This window comes from Sander lucioperca, chromosome 1 (assembly GCF_008315115.2).
Source record: "Sander lucioperca isolate FBNREF2018 chromosome 1, SLUC_FBN_1.2, whole genome shotgun sequence".
NCBI classification, from domain to species: domain Eukaryota; kingdom Metazoa; phylum Chordata; class Actinopteri; order Perciformes; family Percidae; genus Sander; species Sander lucioperca.
In genome coordinates this window covers 21,349,544-21,373,340 of record NC_050173.1, presented here as the reverse complement: position 1 = coordinate 21,373,340, position 23,797 = coordinate 21,349,544, and the positions used below count along the sequence as shown (strand labels likewise).

At 40.7% G+C, this 23,797-nt stretch overlaps 3 protein-coding genes across 5 annotated transcripts in view; all 3 read right to left on the bottom strand.

Moving 5' to 3' along the window:
- The window catches only part of stau2 (staufen double-stranded RNA binding protein 2), a 95,694-nt gene extending 94,660 nt beyond the window's left edge, over positions 1–1,034 (bottom strand). For both annotated transcript variants that reach the window (XM_031282003.2, XM_036000313.1), the window contains exon 1: positions 805–1,034. The gene's annotated coding sequence lies outside the window, so the exon portion shown is untranslated. The remainder of the gene's footprint in view (positions 1–804) is intronic.
- A 997-nt stretch (positions 1,035–2,031) lies between these two features.
- Positions 2,032–12,300, bottom strand: flj11011l (probable ubiquitin-conjugating enzyme E2 W-B). 2 transcript variants are annotated; one of them, XM_031282067.2, is made up of 6 exons: positions 12,191–12,300; positions 10,899–10,990; positions 7,203–7,305; positions 4,567–4,722; positions 4,387–4,462; positions 2,032–4,294 (listed from the first exon to the last, which is right to left on the bottom strand). In XM_031282067.2, the coding sequence occupies exons 1-6, from the start codon at positions 12,203–12,205 to the stop codon at positions 4,281–4,283; spliced, it is 456 nt and encodes a 151-aa protein (XP_031137927.1). In that variant the 5' UTR covers positions 12,206–12,300; the 3' UTR covers positions 2,032–4,280. The 2 variants fall into 2 exon arrangements, with proteins under 2 accessions (XP_031137927.1, XP_031137926.1); XM_031282066.2 differs by lacking the exon at positions 12,191–12,300 and adding an exon at positions 11,262–11,297.
- Positions 12,301–14,647: 2,347 nt separating this feature from the next.
- eloca (elongin C paralog a) lies at positions 14,648–17,245 on the bottom strand. Its single transcript, XM_031282200.2, has 4 exons — positions 16,985–17,245; positions 16,503–16,530; positions 16,129–16,272; positions 14,648–15,127 (listed from the first exon to the last, which is right to left on the bottom strand). Exons 2-4 carry the CDS (start codon positions 16,504–16,506, stop codon positions 14,937–14,939), a joined length of 339 nt encoding a protein of 112 aa, XP_031138060.1. The 5' UTR covers positions 16,507–16,530; positions 16,985–17,245; the 3' UTR covers positions 14,648–14,936.
- Positions 17,246–23,797: the final 6,552 nt, after the last annotated feature.

Here is a 23,797-nt window from a genome sequence, read left to right as displayed (position 1 = left end):
AGACAGTTTTCAGATTTGAAACGGTTTTCATGGGCTTCACCCTGAATTCATGATTACAGGTGAGTTACCCAAGTCCACTGTTTACAGTTGACGGCCATGGTTGGACTGGTGTAAACAATAGAGCAGAGGCATGTTTATAAAACAAGTGTTATAGATTGTAACCACAAAAAAAATGCTATTTTTACTCGGATCTGTGACCTTAATTCATCGCACGCAACCTGTTTAAATATTCGTTGCATCTTGCGTTCCCCTGAGGTTCTCGGGGTCACAATCTTTCTTGCTTTTCTTTTCTCTCTCACACTAACATACATAGCAAACAGAAAGCATAGTTGTCCTACACAGTCACTTGAGTATGGAGGTGTTGTTACGTTAGGGTTGACTGACAGAGCTACAGGGTTGTCTGCAACCCCCGAACCTACATTGCAGCTTCGACTGTGTCCAGCTTAGCAGGAAGCTAACGTTGCCAACGCGAAAACGATATTTACTTTGTAAATGTCAGCTCCTAAAAACAAACCAACAGAATTGGCAAGCATGCATGCTGTCATGAAAATGTCTCTGTGGTTTCTTCTGATGAATATACACTATATAGCCACCTCCAGTAACGCTAGTTTAGCCGGTTAACGCTCATCATGGCTGATCGGCCGAGCACCCCTCTTGCTAGCATCTCAATACCGCCCCATCCTCCACGAAAGTCTGGGGGATTTCAGTCCACCGCAACATAATATACAAACTGGCGACAGCGTGACGAATAACCCAGAGACTATCCGACTACAAAGGGGCAAATATTGTAGGGTATTTTTTTACCTTTGTCCAGGGCCAGACCCCAGTTACACCTCCGACATTGGCAAACACTAAAGAGAACTGGATGGAAGAGGGAACAGACCACGTTATTAGTCTGGGTAAAAAATTAAAATATGTCCCAGTAGAGGCAAATGACTGGTCATTTTGATATTTCATTTATAAAGTTTGTATTTCGTTTATGTGGTCAGTGTTAAGCATTGCATATTGCTAACGTAATATCATTACAGTTTGAGATGAATCTTGAATGAATCAGTCACCCCCGCGACGAAATGAATGGTTTAGTCCTGGTTTGCTTCCTTGGAGCCTGAACCTTTTCAAACTTGTTTTCTGCACACGGCATTTACCCTGAATAGTTTGATTGCATAATTAGATTTTTCTTATAACATGCATTTTTTTTTTAGGAACAAGAGATATACGTCTCTGTTTTACGTTAAAGTTAGAAAAAAACTTACTTGGCCTATTATTTCTCACGGAAAGCTTTTTCATTGGCTTTAATTGTGAAATTAATTAATTAATTATAAGCTTAGAGCTTTTTTCAGAGCACATGACCGCCTACAGAACAGACCCCCAGGCTATTGGTTTTACTGCATTTGCTCAAGGGCACTTCGGAGGTCCGGTGTTTACCTTGGTCTTGAATTAAGAGGCGTACAGTTTAGTGTCTCACAAACCACAAGACCACCAGGTCTGGATTCAGTGTCAACATTGGTGCAAGAAACTATATTCAGTCAGTGCTAAGATGATAGGTGGTTGTTCTTGGGTACAAAGGCGGAGAAGGCCCACAGATTCCAATGGGAATCTTTTATTTCAAAGTGTGGTAGGGGCCTCAGAAAATGAGTTGTGTACATAGAGTTAATTTTACAGTCAATGGTTGTGTGTGATCAGAGATTTTAACATGAGTACTATTGTAAAGTGACCACTAGATGGCGCCACTAACCCACCTTTTCTTGTGTTAATGTGGTGTGCTTTGTGTCATATCTTGTGACTGTGCTTAAGTAGCCTAAATAATTTTAGCTTGTACAAAAAACATAAAGACTAACTGATGGTGGAGTGTTTCACATGGTTGATGGTACATCATTGATACAATTTGAAGTTTTGTGCTGCAGTGCAGATTGCTTGATAGATTTGATCATTTTCGTGTGACTAGACTTGTCAACTGTGAGACAATGTTTTATAGGCTGCAGAAAAAAAAAACCTGAATCATTATATATTCAAACATTGTGCAAACCAAGGTTGAATAAAAGTGAATCTTTGCTTTTATTATTGATTATGAAAATGAACAGGCACCTATTACATGGAGCTTGCACATCCCAGAACAAAATTTCAAATATAAATAACACACCCTCATTAGTGTTGATCACTCACAAACAACCTGCAAGCTAAGAGTTCAAACCACATTAAAAAGGAAAAAAAACCTAGGAAAAGAAGAAAAAAATAAACATGTCACATTCAAAACCTTGTAACATTTTCACTCGCAACTTATTCAAATCTCTTCTGATCTACTGCCCACTGGGTGAAGGCTTCCTGTCTCCCACACAAATGCTGTTGTGACTGCATTTACACAATCTTTGTCAGGCCTATCGTCTTTTTTCACAGCAAAGTGAGAGCAGACAAGACCATTACAAATGAAGTTAATAAAAAAAATAATAATAATTTGTTAAATAGATGTCTTTAAGTTATCAATATAGGTTTTTAATAGCGGTGTGCTGTGGTAATCTCCTCTACAGTATAGAGTATCATCACATTCACTCAAGTTCATTCAAGAAACTCTGCTAGAACCTGGAAAAAGCAAATGCAATACAAACAACCCAAGATGGAAAATTCAAGTATCTCTGACTGGATGGCGATAAACATTTCTTTAGGAATGGACCGATTACAGTCTGAAATGACAAAGAGCCACACAGACCTCTAGAGGTGAGGTATGTAATATCCATCCCATAAACCATTACCTAAGTTATGGAAAGACTTAAAAGTTGTCACAAAGTAGGGTTTAAACTGCATGCACCCCCACTGTAAAACTACTCAACTTGTTTTTTGTACCAACAGTAGTTTGTTGTTGACTGTACACATCCTAATTAGCAAACGATGCAGACTAACTTCCAATGAAATAAAGCACTCCTATTATCATTCTGCTATAAAGTAAATGCATCCTCTGCTAATTTCTTTCACATCATCAAACAATTTAAAGACTTATATACAATAGTTTCAGACATGTTATAAGTTTATAACATAACAGTCTCTTTTGGTGAAAATATAGGTAAATTCAAAATATCTGATAAGTATCTTTTTAGAAGGGATCTCTTTATTGAAAAAAGTACCTGAGCCAAAACTCTGACCAGGGGGAATCACAAAAGCCTCGGCTTTACAGCTTCTTATAAGACTCTCTTTTTCGTCATTCATTACCATTCTGGAGATCAAAAACAAAGATTTAATTTAAATAACAAATAAAAAATAAATCCAAAATATACTGACCCATCAAAACAACCCCCTCAAAGTATCAGCTGGTTGAAAAAACAGTACAAAAAAAGAACTCATTTGAAAACCAAACATTTAGAAGATTAAAGCATGAAAATAAAAAATAAAAACGGTATCATACAAATAAATATGAATCATGCAACAATGTTTTCTTACAGACATTCTTTAAATGGAAGCGAGGCTGCTGTGCATCTTCAAGGCTGGACTAGTGAACACTACACGAGTTCAGCCCAACTTTACGAGGGGAGACACTCTGAGGTCATGTACTGACTGAGAGATCTATCGTCATCTCTCTTTAATTCCCACCTGTACTGACATATTGTCCAGCAGCAGGAAGAGCTGCAACCAGGTCTCAAGTTGGAAGATAAAGAAGAAAATTGTTTATCCATACAGTGGTTACAAACTAAAACCCTTTAACCTGGTAAATAAGCGGAGGACTGCTGACAGTACAACTGCAAGTTGGAAATAACATACTAATAGTGCCTTTATGAATTAGATACTTTCACAGTGCATATAATTTTAAAAAACAAACAAACGGATGAAGCATTTTCTTGGGGTTATGATGGTCAGATCCCTTCCAGAAAACGTTTAGTTTTGGATTTCTCTTTGTAGGCCCAAGCATGCATCCATCAGTTATTATTGCACAACACAAGGACCTTAAAATGCACCCATAGACAAACAAAAAAGTAACAACAATAATCTTAAAACAGGAATTATAATTATCTCACTACAAATCCACCTTGCTTGCTCGCTGCATTACTACCTTTTTGCCAAAAATTATCCATCTTGGGTGCATCTAAAACGTTCCGTTATTTTCGTTCTTTATTATACAGGCGCCTAAAACATGCATCCAACTGCCCGCAGGGGGGGAAATGCAGTAAGAGCCTCCAGAGTATGGTGTCCATTGTTCCAGTCGAAGGTCAGAGTTCAAAGACTGAATGATTAAAAAGTGCTTAACGTATGTCAGTAGGACTTCTTTCTTCTGCGTGTATTACAAAGTTTGTACATTAGCATGTATCATCTGTGAAGGCAAACAAAATGGATTTAAATGGCGGCACTTTTACAAGCAATTGCTTTTACACGTGTCCTCCGTTTGAGGTTGAAAATACTCACCGTGATACCACCATTTTGTCTTCTTTGGATTTTTGTTACACGTTCTTACATAAAAGGAATTATCAGGCGGTCGTCTCTGCAGAAAAAGAAACGGGCATTTAGATTTAACATTTAACAAGCATATCATTTACATGAATCATTACATTTGTCCCCTCCGAGCGTCACTACAGGTTCCCCTACCTTTTCTTTGCAGCTGGACAACATGCTGATAATGCTAAGACAAACTGATTGCACTGAGAGGGCTGGCGACCAATCTTCCGTTAGAATAGATAGACAAATGTGACCGTTACTATACACATGTGGGTGGACAGGTATATTCTCTCCTGTGAACATTACCTGCAACAGGGAAACAAAGAAAAACAAATCTGCGGTTATTAGGATTATTCATCGAGTATGTCATAATAATTAGCCTATAAAAGTTGGTGGGTTTTTGATGCCAAAAAGATGGATGACTTTGGTGGTCAAAGATACAACTTGGGAGAGCGCACAAAAAGTTGAGATTTCTTACATTAATGACAGAAAATAATGAGACTTGCTGTATAAGCTCAGGCTTAGCCCTCTACAGAGACATGAGGCTCTGGGATTAGGACAGAGGGGCCGGGATGGGAAGAGAGAATGGTAGACTAATGGAGCTTACCCACTGCTAGTACCAGCTCTACTCGGCTCGGCCACGGGCCCTGTCCTCCTTTTTCCATTGCAGATTTTAGTACCGCCTCATGCGTGGCTGGTCGTCATAGCGACGCCGCAGGAAACTGCCGTGACCTAACGCGACACGCACACAGAACGTCGAAGGTGTGTTGTTTTTGACTCTCGGCATGTGGCTGTTGCCGCAGCCAGAACACACATTTTGTTTCAAAAGATGCTGAGGCAGCAAAAAACAACACCTCTGGCTAAACTATTTAAAAATGGCGGGTTTGTTCAGGACACCCCCGTCTGTCGCTAGCAATGATGATAGCAGTGATTAGTGACGATTCTCTCTGACCAATCAGTAGCCTGCAGGTTTTCACGTCACCTTTTGGTATCGCCTCGGCTCGCTTGGAACCTCGACGGAGGCGATACTAACCAAAAAAGGCGAGTAGAGTCGAGGCGAGTCGAGCAGGTACCATGTAATGGAAAAACACCATAACAGACATGTTTTACTAAAAAAAAAAAAAAAAAAAAAAAAAAGACAAATGTTCTAGGGAATATTAGCCAGTAAAAGGGTGCAAGAGTCATGGCTAAACAGGAAGATACAGGAAGTGTGATGAGAAGAGAGGAACTTAAGTTTGAGGTGCTAGAGTAGAGCGAAGGGGGGGGTCAGAGTGGGTAAAGAGGGTAATGAAGGCTAACAATGGGTTGAGGCAGTCTGGCACCAGAGAGGGCCTCACAGGAGAGTGCATCATGGGGCTGGAGCAGGGTGACAGGATGAGTGTTACAGATAGGAGCAGAAAGTAAAAAACTGGCCCTATACTCAAAACATCAAGACAACTGCAAGCTCCCTGCTTACAGAAAGTTTAAACATTTACTGAAATATTGGCTACACACGAAGCGCAGGAGGTCTGAGCATGAGCAGACAGGTGCTGTAGGTAATCTACATACATTCTTTCCTATGTCAATGTCGTATTACAGCTACTCTTGCACTACTCATGTTTGTATCCTGCTGTGTGCTGCTTTGTGCGCAACACAAGTTTTAATAAATATTTTAACTTTAACAAAGCAAGAAGCTGCCCATTGTCTTTGGGCTTCTTTGTTTCAAAACTGTAATTTCCAAGTCTACGCAGAACAAAATCAATTTAAACTCATACACATAAGCAAAATGGCCGTGACCAAAACATGCATTTGGCTTGATTGCCACGTTTACCATGTAATAAAATCATACAGCAAATAGCCAGGGATATACTCAAAACCAAATAAATTGTGACTCAGGATGATATATGGTGACAAAACCAAAAACATACAGCTCTAAAAGACAATGTTTAAAAAAAATGCACATTTAACTATTGAAAAATTAGGAGCTGCTAATGCTGTGTGCACAGCGTGGCAAACAAAACAAATGTGTCAGGTTTTGGTAGCAAAATCAGTTTTTCCTGTGTCAACAGAAGCTACGAGCTGTTAATGCAGTTCCAGTAGGCCAACGGCACAACGATTGTTTTGTTTTTGTTCTGAATTCCGACTGAAGCTCCTCACACAACCAGTAATGCACTGTAGCTGTCAACACTGAAGTTCCCTCAGGGGCCCCAAGAGGACTCCAACAGAGGGCCTCTATGAGCTTGTCCTTCCTATTTGAGAGCATACTAGCTAAGTAGCTAAGTTTATCTAATTTTCTCTACCTACTCATTCTCTATTTTTAGATGGCCAGGCCCTTAATGAGTGACACAAGATTGTTGAGATAAACTAATCCCTTCAGTGGGAGCTCTGTACTGGTGTCTCTGTCAGCGAGTCCTGGCTCGTGTTTCCAAGCTTAGATTCATTCCACCAACAACTGCAGAGCCGATGTGTTTCATGTGATTATTGCAGGCACCCAGCCAGTGGAAACAGAGGATTGTTTACAACTGTTTAGGTAACCATAGTTAATAGTTAAGAACTTCATTATTTGGTTAGGAATACCAGCAGTATAGTTGAAACTAAATGGAACCAGCCTCTAGGTCTGTTGGTTCATTGGTGTCGACAGAGAAGCAGCTTGTTTGAAGCAGACAGAAAACGTTTAGGTCCTTGAGACAAGATGCTAAATGGACTGAACTTACACAGCGCTTTTCAAGCTGAGAGCAAGACAACGAGCCTTTACATTAACCCACATACAAACACACACGGATGGCTGCAGAGCAGCTTGTGCTTACCTGAGGTGAATCAAAAGGATATCGACTACTAAATTTGAAAAGCAGCTGAAATTTCTCCCCTTCATACAGTGTACCGGTTGCTCCCTCCATGTCTACAATCCACCTAAAAGAGAAGAACGATATTTAAACATGTTAAAAATGTCACTCAGACACAAAGAGTAAAAAAAGTATACTAATCACCCAACACTCAGCCAAAACTCAGGTAGTGTCTGAAAATGTAAACAGTTTAGGCTACTGTTCACAGCCCTGTTTTGAGTCCTTAATGCAGAGCTTTGTTAGTTTTCTGAGCCACTGGATTCTGCAAAAAATTTAGATAGTAAGAGGTTTTAATTGTTTGAGTGTACTCAGCTGAGAAGACCAACTGAGAGAGAGGGTTCAGTTGATGATGTTTTTTGTTTTATTTTCTACACCCTGTGAAAACTTTAAGGCTGTTACAAAATATCTTCAAAATAATGGAGCAGGTAACATCTGAGTTAAGAAATTCCTCCTGTTAAGATCATAACAGGTAAACACTTCCTTTAACAACTAACCTTTACTTTGGGAAGAAATTATTTTATGCAATACAGAGTGGAGTGCGGATCGGGCCGCATTTTTCTGTCTGAGCCCGGCCCGCTTCCGACAGAGCAGTAACTGAACCCGACCCGAGCCCGACAGGCATTAAGGTATTTATGTCCGAGCCCGACACAGTTAAAATCTCATTTTTTTCTCATACTAATGACACATGTACATGTAGCCTAATATGCACGTGTTTGGTTGTCACAGCTACATAAACAAATTTCCGCACACAGGAAGATGGATGTTAGGGTAATATTTGAAATTTATTTTAATCACAAAAACCAATCTTTGCATCAAGTGAAACAGGCCCATTGGCTACCTACATAATAAGCTGTTTTAAATTTAAAATGTTCAATGCCTATCGCGCTGATGTAACTGAGCCCGACCCGAATTTCTAAATATCTGTCCGAACCCGGTCCCGTCAGGTCCCGTCGGGCTCAGGTCGGGTATCCATCATCTAATACAGAGCTGTTGTTTTTTTAGCCACATTAGTGGCTTGGCTCTAGCGATGGCAAAGTTTGGTCCAGACAGAAACATCTCAACAGCTATTGCATGGATTGCCATGAAATGTGAAACATCCATGATACCCAGATGATGTATCCTAACAATCCTCTAGTGCCACCATGACATCAGCATGTAGTTTTGAGGGAATCGTCTCAACGACTATTGAATGAGTTGCCAAAAATTTAAATGTAATTTTTTATTGATGACCAAATACCTGCAAAACTAATGATATTCCCATCCGCCTCCGCTGTACCTTTGTGTTACCTGCTAATTAGCTAATGTTAGCATGCTCAACTAAGATGGTGAACACAGTAAATGCCTTAAGCCCCAAAGAGCTGCTAGCATGGATGTAGGCTCTTGTTCATGCTTAATAATGATTAAGAACATTCTGAATGTTATATATCATCAGTGTGGAGTAAATTAGTTGGAAACATGTATAGAACAACTCGCATGGATCACATCTCATTATCAATAGAAAAGGATCATAGAAAATGTGATTTGCCAATGCTGCAGTAGTGTGTAATCAAAAGCTTTTAATCTGACTCATTCCAGTGACATAATATTCAGCTGGGTTATGACAGCGGTTTTGTAATAATGTGATACTCTATTGATCTAATGGACTAAATCCATTTTTGCCTGTGGAGCCTGGCTACATGACTGTGCTGACTAAGCTGGGAGGGATTCAATGTCTTGCTCAGAATGGGAGATGACTGCAAACACAGAGACTTGATCCTGGGTCTTTGGGATGAAGGACAGTCTACCTCCTCAATATACCTCGATGGCCATAACCCAGAGGCTAAAGAAAAAGCCAAATATTTAAGTCCAGTGCAGAACATTTATGGGGATTGTCTGCTCAGAGGAAAAGAAAAAGGAACACTGATGGCAGCATCACAATCTCTGGCCTAATTTCTTCTAAGCAAGCATTGCAGATAGGTCACCAAAGAGACTTGTGGCTGTTGTTCAGGTTTACAGCCCTGTGTCTCTTTCACATCTAGCCTCGAGCACATGATCATTCAGGCCTACATACGAGGTCAGCCCTGTTTAAAATGTCACCCTTAGAATGTCCAACGGTCAGCATCTGAAAGGAGCTCTATTTTTCCTCAGGAAGTAAAGCTCAGAGGGAGGCAGTATCACTGCACATGATGCTGAGTTACACCTGATGCAACCTACGCTGATCACAGCCAAGGACTCCAAGGATATGATGCTTAACTTGCTCAAATTCCCAATAGCCTGGTGATCATATGATCCAGGCAACAAAAATAACACCAAGCCATTTAGTTAAAGTGTGTGTGTGTGTGTGTGTGTGTGTGTGTGTGTGTGTGCGGGGCAGAGTACACATCTTAGAGACTCTGAATGCCTTTATTGTCACTGCATTTACGTACAATGAGATTGTAGAGCCACTCTAGTAAGATGCATCATTATAAAACATACAGTATATATGTGTAACTCATCTCGCGGCACATCTGAGAGACTCTGCAGTGCTTTAAAGCAGCAAGTTTCATGTTTGCAATGGCTGACGCGTTACCATAACTGACGTCATCTGAAAGACATTGTAATCTAATGAGCAGCACAGAAAGACAAAGTGTACTATAAGCAAAAGCTTACAAATTAAAAACACATGGTCACCTTATCACGGTCACATGCAGATCATTCTTTCCATGTTTGTTTTTTTTAAAAAAAGGATAAGGTTAACTTGAATGTCAAGCAGGAACAGACTATTTGTATCTTACTCCACTAGGACACGCTTGATAAAAACAGGTAATTCCCCACTACTGTCAGTCAGCATGACAAAAAAATAAACCCAGGCTCAACAGATCTTTCAATGTCAGAGACAAAAGGGCACTCCCTTACATATCTCAAACCTGGAAAACAGTGCACGAGGTAGCTGACTGAACTGGTTCGCTTGTTAGTCATGCAAAACACAGAAAATTCATTCAGTCTGACCAAGACATTGTTATCTAATGAGGGAGGTTCCATTGTAATGGAGCTTTGATTTTTTTTTTTTTTTTTTTTACAAATTGACTAACCAAAAGCCCTGGAACATGTATTGCCTCTTTAAGACGGCAAATATACCTTTGACTTTGACCAGGTAGCAACTTTGAAAGTCAATGTTGCCGTGCGAGCCTGCAGCTGAAAGACATCTGAATGACAGCCAGAGATTTGTCTCGAATCATTTTACAAGACTACAACTCAGTTCATCCTTACTGCTTATCAGACACAATTTGACTCACTCAGTTAACATAATCAACACCAACACACTCAGACAGAAAGGTCAGCTTAACAGCGTCTGTTCCTTGCTATCCTAGCCCAACTCTTGCATGCCATCTGTTAAATATTTTATGAGGATGAATAGTGACACTGTGCGTAGAGACACTCTACTAAGGGTCCAGAGCTGCCAGTCACTGGAATGACCCCGATTCTTCAATACCTCCTACCACTGCAACAGACATTTCCATCCCACTGCCCTCTCATAGTGATAAAACATGCCATTTTAGAAAGCCACATTGGATTTGTGTTAATTCATAAAAGCAAACTGTATTCAGTGACCACGACTAGCGCCCTAATGTTTACTGTGTTAGAAAATGCTGCCAAGTTGAATCAAGTAAATCACGCGAAATAAAAAACAAAAATACTTACTGCGTAATGGTGTTCTGTACACTTTTTTCGTTAAGCGTCATTCCTGGGGGTGGATCATTTTGCAGGGCTAATAATTCCTTTTGTAGCCTTTTCTGTTGGAGAGAATGTGTTTGGGTTTCTACAACACTCAGAAATGTTGAAATATATTATGACAACTATATACAAACCGTAACTTTAAAAAATGGCAAAGATTAAGTCAATAAAAAAAAAAGCCGTGTAAAGAAAACATTGCCTACTTGTTCCTTCATTTTATTAAGAGATCAATTACCAAACTACCGTAAAATATCAATAATGTTTGGATTTATAATGTATCTACATAGCTAGCGTTACATTGCTAAGTTCAAATCCCACCTCGAAACTCACCTGTTCAAACTGGCCTACCATTGACTGTAAATATTAACAGTCTATGCTCTAAACCCAACCACTTTGCCCGATTCCCTTTAGCCCCACAGTTTTTAAGTTGTTGATTTCCCCTCCTACACACGTCTGCTCACCTGCTAGCTATGTCTTTTGTTTTTTGATTGTCTGTGCTGTTTTTTTTTTATGTTTCATTGTTTTTACCTGTATGATTACTGTTTTTAATGCATTGTAAGGCAACCTTGGGTGTGCTGAAAGGCGCCCTAAAACAAAATGTATTATTATTAAGTGTAAATGTACCTAAAGCAAAAGTCCACCCTGACTGATGTGACTCGTTTACCTTGAACATAAGCTAACACTTTGTAAACGATAGGTGTTACACATAAGCAACAAATCCAGTTAATCAGTAGAATAATTTATGAAGTTGGCTTTATGTTTTTCTTAGATCTCGACACAGCTATCTTAAGAAAAGCGATGCACCTGTTCCGCTCGAGAGGAAACTACAATTGGTCAATCTGCGCACTGTCTCGTTAGCTAACGTCAACGCCAGCCAAATAGCAGCTAGCACTCGTTTAAAAATATTAGAATGAACTTAAACTCATAACATCCTATTCCTTGAATTATCATCTGTGTGTTGCTGCGATTAAAATACATCACCAGTCATCAATATATATCCATGAAGCTGGTTTCTATGCTTGACATGGTGCTGTTGATGATGCTAGCTAACGTTAACGTTAGTTGTATTGCTATAGCAATAACACCAAGAGCTAAACCGGAACAGTTTAGGATCAATCTCGTTCGCTTTTACTTTAATGTCATCAGTAATTCAAACACATACATGTACGTAAGTGAAGTGGTGAATAAACTACCAGGAAAAACGAGGCTGAAGGTCAGGTAAACTGTAAATTTGCTAACGCTGTCAATTGTATTCTTACCTGCATCGACGCCATGATGGAAACCCCCCCTGGCCCTGCATCAGCGCAGAGTGGAGGACAGAACGTCAGGCGGTCACGTGACACAAGTTGTTTTGACAGAGGAAAACAGTCCTCCGATGTTCACTTTATTTTATTTTTACCTCGGTCATCTAATTTCATGTCGTTGATTGACTATTTAGCGGCTTTATAACAGAACTGTATCAAATAAAAAAATAAATATGGTGTTCAAATCCACTGAGGTCATGTAGGTCAATGACCTCTGCTCAATGAGGTATGTCCTTGTTTTATATCTATGGATAGGCCTATTTAAAACGAATGCCATTTGTATTTTTTACCATAGCATACATCCAGTCTCTTTTTTGGACTTTTTGGAATAACAGATTATATATTGTGTACAACTAATAATATCAAAATGGCATGCAAAAAATGTCATTTTACATTTTGAATATGAAAAATAAAACATTGAATTCACTGTAAACGTAGTGATTATATCTGGTTAATTTTACCTACAGTACATGCAAAATTAGTTACCCCAAATGTCACTGTTTTCATGTGAATTCAAAGAATAAGACAACATTCTTAAACTCTTAAAAGAAGTTATAAAACTGTTATGAAAAATGTTTTTTTTAATTATTATTTTTCATTTATTTAAAGTCAGATTTTTGTTTCTCTGAATCATTGTGTCGAGTACTAGTCTGGAATGTATATTGAAATGTTTTTCAATAAAAGTTGGGGGAAAAAAAGAATGACCTGCCTGACATCCAGTTATACAAAACAGTGTTTTCATGTTTGTCTTTCAGGAAAATAATTAACTGAAGTGAGATATTAAAAGAACACTCCCATTAACCATATTATCATGCAGTAAGATATTAATCTGAAAGTACATTTTAAATAGATTAAGCCTTTTATTACATCTCCTAATACACTTGTGTGATAAATGAATATCTTGTTTTTTGTATGCCATCTAAAGCTCCTTTTTATGAAATAAATGTAAATATGTATTAACTTGTTTAAAACGTCATATCTTTTCATTCCCCTTTGTACAAGCCAGATTGTCTCAACCGCAGGAAGTATAATCATTTATCTGTCAGCAAAATTTAGAACATTTTATTCAACTGAACTGTAATTTGACTAAGCCTCCTAAAGTTTCTGCAAGGAAAAAAAAAATAAACCTCTCATTTGCCAAGGTTGACTGAGATGTGATATGAGCTCCAATATTGATAAGGTTGACACAAGGAGCGACTTAAGCCAGATAACAGCGTAAAAGAAACTCAGCATTACAGTATACCATCCAGTAACATGTAACCACAATTTAACAGTTGCTGATATTTGTTTAAGGACTTATTTAGAATTATACGATCTTGCCATTTTGTCTAATTTGACTGATCCTAATATTAGGATCAGTCAAATTAGACAAAATGACAAGATCGTATAATTCTAATTCTAAAAAAAAGCCATTTATTTTTCACCCTCTAAATCAGAAGAGGGCACACATGAAATATCATGTCCATAGCTTCCGAAACATGTAACATATACCCAATAATCAGCCCTAATTACTTGAATGTTTATGGGTTCACAATATACCCAAATTATTGACTACCATTTTGCCAACATGTTACCCTGGAAATCCAGAGTTCTTGCGAGAGCACAATTTAAATTTGCTCAGCGAGTCACTCTGGCATTGAGTAATGATGCTCATTAACTATACCCTTGTAGCCGAGCTGCACCAATCATATCGGTGTATCTGATATAGGCGGGCCAGAGGTAAGCTAAACAGATGACGACAGTTTAGTCTACCAGTTAGCTCCGCTAGGAGCTAAGCGTATGGGGCTCTGGATACGTCACCCTGTGTATCGTTGGGATTGGTGAGATTTTCAAATGCATGCTTGGTACCGCCCCTCGGGTTGGGCCATTTTCATTACTCAATGCCAGACCCTTAATCTTTTGGATTTGGGCCTGGATTTCCAAGCTATCAGTCTCCATATGTCTGATGGTGAGGTCTAATGTGAACATTTCTCTTCTTTTTTCTCAGATGGAACAGGATATGTGGAGGATGGAAGATAAATCGTTGACGATGATTTGGATGATGTAGTTGAAAACAAAAAAGGTGAACATTTAGGGGCTACCAACATGTATTAATTAGACTTGAAAGTATAAGCCTTGAGGTGGTCATGTTTCCCTGCTGCAGCATTATTGTCCTAACAGAGAACTCAAAAATCTTCTACTAGGTATCTATCCCATCCAAACATCCCTAGAAGGTGAGTATAAAGAACTTCCTCAAGAAAGATCTCCTCCCTGTTATGTCTAACCCCAGGTCTTTCATACATTTTGTGGTTTTACTCAGGCCAGAAAAAAATGCACAATAAAAGTATGATGCTGGTCTTTGTGAAAGTGGTATTTAAAGTCACCTGTACTTCATATGGAACATGCATAGTGAGGAAGCAACTAGCAATAAAGTGTGCTCACCAAACAGTTCTTTATTAATCTGGAAAGGTGAGGGAACATTTATGGGGTGGGGGCACATTTATCACATTCTGGGGCAGGTGATGCAGCCTGCCATATCCATTTATTACATTAAAATGAAATCCTTTAATACTAATAAAAACTATGACAGAAAGCCAGGTGCAAAAAAAGAAAAGTTTAACATGGTGACATACTCATTCATGTTTCATATAAGTAAATGGCAAAACAATTTAAATATTCAAAAAAATCTAAAACTGTTTTGAGCTGCTACATTTTTTCTACTTTAGCAATCCAAAAAGTTTGCAGCCATGAGCAGTTCCAGTGCGATCTCCGGTGCGATGGGGAATTCAGGTATTTCTGTGGAGCTGTTGGTGTAACGGACCTTGTAGGTGAAGTACATGCAGACCTTGGACAGGACATGAGATGGAATCTCCCTGAAGTTCACTTCGTTGGTTTCATTCTCAGCAAATTGACCTGCAGATGGAGGGTTACAGCAGGTGTCATGAGTTAGAAACAATGAACCAAGACATACAACTTTTAACTAATGCAATGTTAAAAGTATAAATTTTGAATAACCTATCCTGGTTTTAGCTATCGAACTGAATAATTCTGCAAGATGCTACCCACAAACATAAAAAAGGCACAAAAGGTAACAAAATCATTGTATGGATGGAGACCTTTCCTATACACCCTCATAGGATGCAGGCCAGTGTGTGGTTACACTTAATAGAATGGGCATATGGTATAATTAGTAGTGATTCAGGTATATTTTAGCTACTTTTAAATGCCCAGTAAAAATAATCTCAGGTTACGCAACTCCACAGGACATACAGCTTGCTGGGTATTAAAACAGAACTGCCTGAAAATATCCAAGCAAACATGTTTGTATAGCATAATGCTCTTGACACTCCCTTCCCAACCCTCCAATTCTTAGTTTATTGCCCAGTCTCTCATTAGGCTCTTGGAAGAGTAAACCATCTATGACTGCCAACATTTAGAAAATCTTTGAGCGAACCCAGCTACTTCTCCCCAGAAATATCAATCATAATTTATATCATGATGGTAAATCATTCACGTTCATTCGAGTAAGAAATTCCATAAAACATCTTTAAGTTCAGGCATAATAATCGACCGTGACAAAATGAAGTACTTACATCTACAGACATATTTAACCTACTCGTTACTGATGGGTGTCTTGTTTGGTACATTCTATACATGCAATTCCAGAAAACCATTTCAACAGGTTAAACAGAACGACAGAAATCAAGTAGTCTGGATTTAAAACATCATGAGCTAACCCTCCCCTTACTTCTGACAGCTCCCATGGTGGATTTTTACTAGTTTACCAGGTCTAAAATGATTTCAGTTAAAGCAAATAACTTTTAGTTAGTCCATATGCATAGGTATTCTAATTTTAACATTAGGAGAATTTACAGTTGTTTTCTATACTTTGACTAATTTGCCTGAATCCTCACCTGGTCCACTTAACATAGCTTTGATAGTCCCAGATGTCAAGGCGTGTTCTCTTTTCACAATAAATTCATGGCCATCTGAAGAGATCAACTTCACATACATGGCGTCTGGCCCTTCACAGCCGCCGTAGGTTCTCTCTTCGCCGTCTGTGAAGCAAAACATACTGACAATCTCAAACAGGTGTAAGCCAAATGCTTAAGTACCATTTGACCCACAGTAGTGACTTTGGAGAACATCCAAATATGTTGCTATTGAGACCTCTGCTAGTCGGCACACACACTTCCTCTGATGTGAGCAGACATTTGATGAATTGGCAAACATGACAACCTTAAAATATCTGGGAAGGTAGAATAATATTTAATAGCTCATCACTCACCCATCCTGTTGCCGAATTTCTGTTTACCCTAAAAGGAAACATAGAAATACAAGTAACAAAACATTACTCATCAAACATACAGTATTAAGTCGCCTAGGCTGGAAACTGGCTGTAATGCTGTTGTGTAAAATGACAATCACATTAAGCCTGATCAAACAAATAGCGAATAGTAATGTACAACAATGTGACATGGCTCTCGCTAAAACTAATCTAAATAAGTAAAGCTGTAATTGATCTGCTCTAATGCGGTTTAATATTTGATTAGTGGTCATATCTTTCTCTATCCAAAATGTTATAAATCGAGTTTGCAGCCGTCAGCGTTAGCTAGCGTTGGCTAGCAAGCTAATGCCTTGCTAAACGAACGATAACGTTGAAATGTCTTATATCGGTTGTTTAGGGCTTAACATTCATATCGGATAAACAGTCCGGGACACACCAACAAACAACAACTTGTAATCACAAAACATAACACCGTTTCTTACCACTCTGTAGTAGATTGAGGAGTGGAGATTGCGTTTCAGCTAAAGTTAGCCACCAGGTTGTTGATACCCGGAACTAGTTAAGACGAACACCCGTCCGTCCGCGATAAATCTCTTCCGTAGAATTTCATTTAAATAGAGAAACGGTCCCCTTTACTGCATATCATGCTCATCGTAATGTACATTTGAAAATTATAAATTCTTTATTCCTTATTCTATATTCTTTTATTTTAATTTCATTTTTGATTTCCAAGGAGACAACACGTTTTTATAAAATCACGTCTGATGTAATCACAAAATGTGTAAGTGAAAAAGAGGCTATTTCTGGATAATGCATATCTCCGCTGTCCTATAAAGTTAGTGTCACTATACGGTTAGATAAGATGGGGGAAATCAGGATAAGCGTTTTTAAAGAGCTGAGATGACTTGTCAAAATTGAAACTGCTTTACAGACCATCCATGAAGAGATGAGATTGTCCTGTTACGTCTATAGAGGGCGCCTGTGTTACAGGGTTACTCTCCCTGACTGTGTCCACTAGCTGTGATGAGCGAGAGCAGGTGCTGATTGGACATGACAGAGACATTCTGCAGGCCCATAAATCTGGATTCAAGAAAGAATGAGAGCGGGAGAGCTAGGGAAAGAAGGCATGCACTCTCCACTATCATATAGCCTACTTTACAAAGTCCAGTTAGTAGAAATCAATCAATTCACCATATTGGACATTATTTTGATTACAAAAGTAAGAGTGTTCACCTGTGTAAAATAGTGTTAACCTTGCAGGGTCGTCCAAAAGACCCACATTATCAAAACTAGATAAATAAGTGTGTTGTTTGTATCAGCAACCAACCATTACAGCTCATAAAGTCTCTTCTAAGAGGTGTCTGCCATAGATCAGAGACAGTTGAGAAGTGGGCACACACTGTAGTCACGGTCAGGTTCAGAATGTGACTTTGGCCTGATCCTGCCTGGAGTTCTGTTCTGCAGGAAAAGTGATGACTGTTGAAATCTGAGGCATCCATATGGACGCAGAGTTATCTGAGCTGTGACACTAAGAGTAGACTACTGCGCTTGCCTGTAAATTGTGCCATTTGACCCAGAGGCGCTTTCTGAAGAAATGCTCCTCATAGAAGACGACGGTAAAGAATTTCCCCTTATACTGTGGAACGATCTGCCTCTGCCCATTGGACAGGCCTCTTCACTGCTTGTTTTTAAATCTCTTCTTAAAACCCACCTTTTCTCCTTGGCCTTTGACACCTGACATTAACATTTCGATTTTTATTGTTTTTATTGTATGGCTGTTTTCTCATGTTTTATGTCTCTTAATTTGTTTCATTTGTATTTTATGCCTGTGTGAGTTATGTATTCTGTCTTTTATTTGTTCTTCTGTACAGCACTTTGGTCAACTTTGGTTGTTTTAAAGTGCTCTATGAATAAAGTTTGATTGATTGATTGATTATACTGTTGTTCATTTACACACATATTAAGGATCTACAACTGGTGGGACAAAGGAGAGCAATTTTCTTCAGACTTGTTTAATTGGCTGTGCTCATTGCTACAACAGATGTCAATGTTGATCTCTGCAGAGGTGACACCTGACCTGGTATTTGTCTTACAGTCATACCAGGCTTAGCTATGCTGCCAGTTTGAGTTCCAGAAAGTTCCAGTAGCCTCCTGCCTGTTGACTGCCCATGTTGCCTGTTGACTTACACACACACACACACACACACACACACACACAACCAAAAACAATCACTGACCTTCCAGTCCCCTATTACACCATTAGTGCTTATGATCAGAGCGGGCGGGTGGCGGCTGCCTCTTTGATGTCTCTCTGAAACGACTCACCCTGCTGCAGCTGCTGCTCTCAGCTCTATTTTTGGGAGGCTGCTGTTGGCCCCTTAGAACAGGGCTTTCTTAACACACATATAATGCATTCAAACAATCTAGTCATGCAAAGTGACATCATCCATCCTTTTAACACATCAACTGTATTCTCAGATCACACTTGCTTGCACACAGGCCATTCTGGAAATGGTGGGATGTAGTCAACTTGCTAGAAAAGGCACTTGTCCATCTTTATGCTTGTTAGTCTAATTAAATGTTGGTGTTTGACATCTTACAGTAAAATGTGTTACATTCAGCATGGTTTATATTATTATAGCCCTGCAAATGTGCAGATACAATGATGTTTAGTTAGTTCCAATGTGGTTTAAACATTAACCTATTTTTGCTTATTATTAAAGATAAAAAGTAATGTAAAGGTGGGTATGGTATAGTAGATAAGTAGGCCTCACAATAATTTGACTAGCATGCCTCAATTTCTTCTTAATACTACCAGTTTCAATATGAGTCGGTCAAATGTCAATACATTTATGAACAGTACAATAGCTTCGTTGAAGAGGCGCTAAATGAAACCAGGTCAGAATTTGACTCATTATAGGGAAAGAGGGGGGAAGAATGTCTCTGGGCATTTCTTCTCTGGAAAGAGGGAAACCTTGTCACAATGAATTTGAGTGTACTGTCCCTTTTGCCTGCAGCAAGTCACAGTGCCCTGCAATTCTCATGTTGCTCGTCATAATATCTGGCAAATTGGTAAGTCCTTCAATTAATCTAATTACAAGCTAATGGCAGACATTGGCATTGCAAAAATACTCACACAAGGATAACTTCACAAAAACACAGTTATACCCCTTATGTACCTAAACACAGTGGTGGAGTCTCTTAATCATGTGTTTCTTGGATAAAAAAGATGCGCAAGTAGCAGAGCTGTTTACCAATAGGGAATAGAGTCACAGAGAAAAGAAGCTTTTATGTATTTCATCAAAAATGTTTCTGAAAATGGGCGCCTGGGTAGCTCACCTGGTAGAGCGCGCCCCCATATAAAGAGGCTTAGTTATCGACGCAGCGGCCGCAGGTTCAACTCTGACCTGCGGCCCTTTGCTGCATGTCATTCCCCCTGCTCAAGTTTAAGTTGTCCTGTCGGAAATAAAGGCCTAAAATGCCCAAAAAAAATGTTTCTGAAAATTATAGCTACAGCAGCCAGAGTATCAACACAATGCACTCTGAGTCACCAAAGCAATACAATAAATATTCAAAGCCAACAACTTATGCAACCATTAAGACAAAGTGCTTTGCTCATAACTGAGTCACAAGCAGAGAATGGTGCACAGGAAAGAAACATCTTCCAAAATCATAAAATTAACCTTTACATGTTCCTACAAAACAGTGTTAGTTTATTGCCTCTACTCCACACAGGATGAACCCTTCAAATGGCATAACAGACAGATAAGTGGACGTGACTGTCATGATGTCATCATGGCAGCCCGTGCTTCTTTTTTGTTCTGTGTGTTTTTGTTTGTTTTCTCTCATGTCCCTCCCTTCTGTGCCAATTACTGTGAGCTGTGGGCGCGGCTTAGCTGGCAGGTGGCACCAGGTGAAGCTCATTCCCTAATCAACCTCCTGCAGTATTTAAGGCTGGCTCTGTGATCCACTCGTCGTCAGATCGTACTGTCTACCAGTGTGCCTGCCTGCCTGCCTGCCTGCCTGCCTGCCTGCCTGCCTGCCTGCCTGCCTGCCTGCCTGCCTGCCTGCCTGCCTGCCTGCCCCTCCGCCCCTCCGCCCCTCCGCCCCTCCCTCTCTCTGTAAGGATTGGACTCAGACTCAATTGTTTGTTGGACTCTGGAGGAGGCCTTAGCACATGGTCAACGCCACCACTTCACTGGGTACGCTCTGGAGAGCGCACTGCACCCACCACTCACCACTGGATTCCTTCGACACAACCCTCCTTTTTCCACCAGCACAATTATTGTATATATTTTCACTCATTAAACACTTAGTCTTGATTATTGTGTTTTTCGTCTGCTTTTGGGTTCCACCTCCTGTGCTGTTCCATAACAGAACGATCTGGCCCAAAAAGAATGGACCCAGCAGATTCAGACTCTAACCCTCAAGGTTTTTCGCTCCACCATGCGGTGGCCTCTCAAGGCATCCTGCTCGGCCAACACTCTCAGTTGCTACAAGGAATCATGGAATCCCTTCAACAGCTCTCAACCAACATGCCTCGTGTGGAAAACCATTCCCCTCAGCTTCCAGCTCAGTCTCCACCGGTTTTTTCACCTTCCCAAGCTGTACCCGTGAGTAATTTTCAACCCCGTGAACCTTTTGTGCCCGCTCCTGAACGCTATAGTGGAAAGTTAGGAGAATGTAAATCTTTCCTGTTTCAATGTTCACTAGTGTTCAGTCAGCAGCCTCTAACCTATTCTCTTGATGCTACTAAGATAGCTTATGTACTCGGGTTACTTTCTGGGAGGGCGAGAGACTGGGGGGTAGCTTTTTGGAACAGCCCAGTGACAACTAACGCCACATATCAACAATTTGTGTCTGAAATTACCACAGTTTTTGATCACCCAGTTACTAGCAGTGATACCAGTAACCGCCTGCTAAGCCTATGTCAGGGAACCCTCAGTGCTGCTGACTATTCTGTTGAGTTCAGAACGTTAGCGGCAGAATTGGGATGGGATGATAGGGCGTTACAAAGCATTTTCTTTAAGGGTCTTAATGAGAATGTCAAGGACAGTTTAGTGGGTCGGGCCGAATCAAGTACTCTACCAGACTTAATCTCCCTAGCCATCCGTATTGACAACCGGTTAAGAGAGAGACGTAGAGAGAGCGGCCAGTTCAAACCCCTTTGCCTACCCGCCTGTACCCAGTCCAGCTTCTCGGATTGCTTCCGGGTTCTTCTTCTGCCTGTGCTAACTCTGCTTCCGTGTTACCCAAGGAAGAACCCATGCAGCTGGGACGCAATCGGCTTACCCCTGTTGAGAGGAACCGGCGGTTCAAAGAGAAACTGTGCTTATACTGTGGGGAGAATAATCACCAACTGGTCTCCTGTCCTTCCTGTCCGAACCATTTAAACACTCAAGCTCACCAGCCAAGGACGGGGTCCTGGTGAGTCAATCAGTAATTTCCGATATTCCCCGTAGACGCATTAACATAAAGGCTGTATTATGTGTTAATGGTAAAGAGATTCCTCTCCAAGCTCTAGTTGATTCAGGTTCTGATGCTAACATTATGGATTCTGAGTTAGTCAACCATCACCAGATTCCCCTAGCCTCACTTGAGACACCCCTAGTGGTCAGAACACTCAATGGGAAGATTTTAGCTCGAGTTTCTCATGAAACATTTCCTCTGCCCTTGTTGTTAGCTAGCAACCATCACGAGCAACTCAGCTTCCACGTTTTGCCCTCAACTAATGCCCCCATTGTTTTGGGTCTCCCCTGGTTACAGCTCCACAATCCCATTATTGACTGGTCAGCCGGTAAAATTACCAGCATTACATGCATTAACACACTCAGATCTCAACCACCAGAACCTACGGATTTGTCTACTGTTCCTCCTATCTATCATGACCTGGCAGAGGTGTTCAGTAAAGAAAAGGCCTTATCTTTACCACCTCATCGACCTTATGACTACTCCATCGACCTGCTGCCCGGGGCTCCGCTTCCCACCAGTAGGTTGTACAACCTCTCTGCGCCTGAACGCGAAGCAATGGAGCAGTACATTGAGTCCCTCAAGTCTGGCATTATTCGTTCCTCCTCGTCTCCTGTGGGTGCTGGATTTTTCTTTGTGTCAAAGAAAGATAAGACTCTCAGACCTTGTATTGATTTTCGTGGTTTGAATAACATAACTGTAAAGAACAAATATCCCCTGCCTCTGCTTAGTTCTGCTTTTGAGCCTCTGGTGGGAGCCACCGTTTTCACCAAGCTGGACCTACGGAATGCCTACCACCTGGTCAGAATCAAGGAGGGGGACAAATGGAAGACGGCCTTCAACACTCCTCTCGGCCACTTCGAATATCTGGTCATGCCATTCGGACTCACCAACGCTCCCGCTGTGTTCCAGGCGCTAGTCAATGATGTTCTCCGTGATCTGCTCAACCGGTCAGTCTTCGTGTACCTTGACGACATACTTATCTTCTCCAAGAACATGGAGGACCATGTCCAGCATGTTCGACAAGTTTTGATGAGACTACTGGAAAACAAACTGTACGTCAAGGCTGAGAAATGCGAGTTCCACTCTTCTTCTGTTTCCTTCCTGGGATATATTGTGGAGAGCGGGCAGGTGAAGACGGACCCGAGCAAGGTACAGGCTGTAACTGAGTGGCCAGTTCCCACCACCAGGAAACAGTTACAGCGGTTCTTAGGTTTTGCTAACTTTTACCGCCGTTTTATTCAGAACTACAGTTCTCTGGTTGCTCCTATGACAAGACTAACCTCTCCCTCTGTTCCCTTTGTGTGGTCTGCAGCAGCTGCCAAGGCTTTCATGGAACTCAAGGACCGTTTCTCCTCTGCCCCCATTCTCGTTCAGCCCGATTCCTCCAGCCAGTTCGTGGTGGAGGTGGACGCATCGAACGTTGGGGTTGGAGCTGTTCTCTCCCAACGTTCAGCAGGTGATAACAAGCTACACCCCTGTGCATTCTTCTCCAAGAAGTTATCGCCTGCTGAGAGGAACTATGACGTTGGGAATCGGGAGTTGCTGGCTGTAAAACTAGCTTTGGAGGAGTGGAGACACTGGCTGGAGGGGGCCGTTGTTCCGTTCCTGGTTTGGACCGATCATAAAAACCTTGCATATATTCAGACGGCTAAGCGCCTGAACTCCCGCCAGGCCCAGTGGGCCTTGTTTTTTGGTCGATTCAACTTCTCCCTCACCTACCGTCCCGGTAGTAAGAATGTCAAGCCCGATGCCCTCTCGAGACAGTTCTGCTCGGTTCTGGAGGAACCCATCACTCCCAACACCATCATCCCTTCTACCTGCTT

Bases quoted from the DNA above. Each gene is read 5' to 3' on its own strand.
- flj11011l (XM_031282066.2), bottom strand. From the start codon at position 11,282: ATGGTAGGCCAGTTTGAACAG. The intron at 7,306-10,898 runs GTAAGTATTTTT...CTTCTCTTTTAG, and splicing joins GTACAGAACACCATTACGCA to GTGGATTGTAGACATGGAGG. The intron at 4,723-7,202 runs GTAAGCACAAGC...TCCCTGTTGCAG, and splicing joins ATCCTTTTGATTCACCTCAG to GTAATGTTCACAGGAGAGAA.
- eloca (XM_031282200.2), bottom strand. The intron at 15,128-16,128 runs GTGAGGATTCAG...CTCCATCTGCAG, and splicing joins AGCTATGTTAAGTGGACCAG to GTCAATTTGCTGAGAATGAA.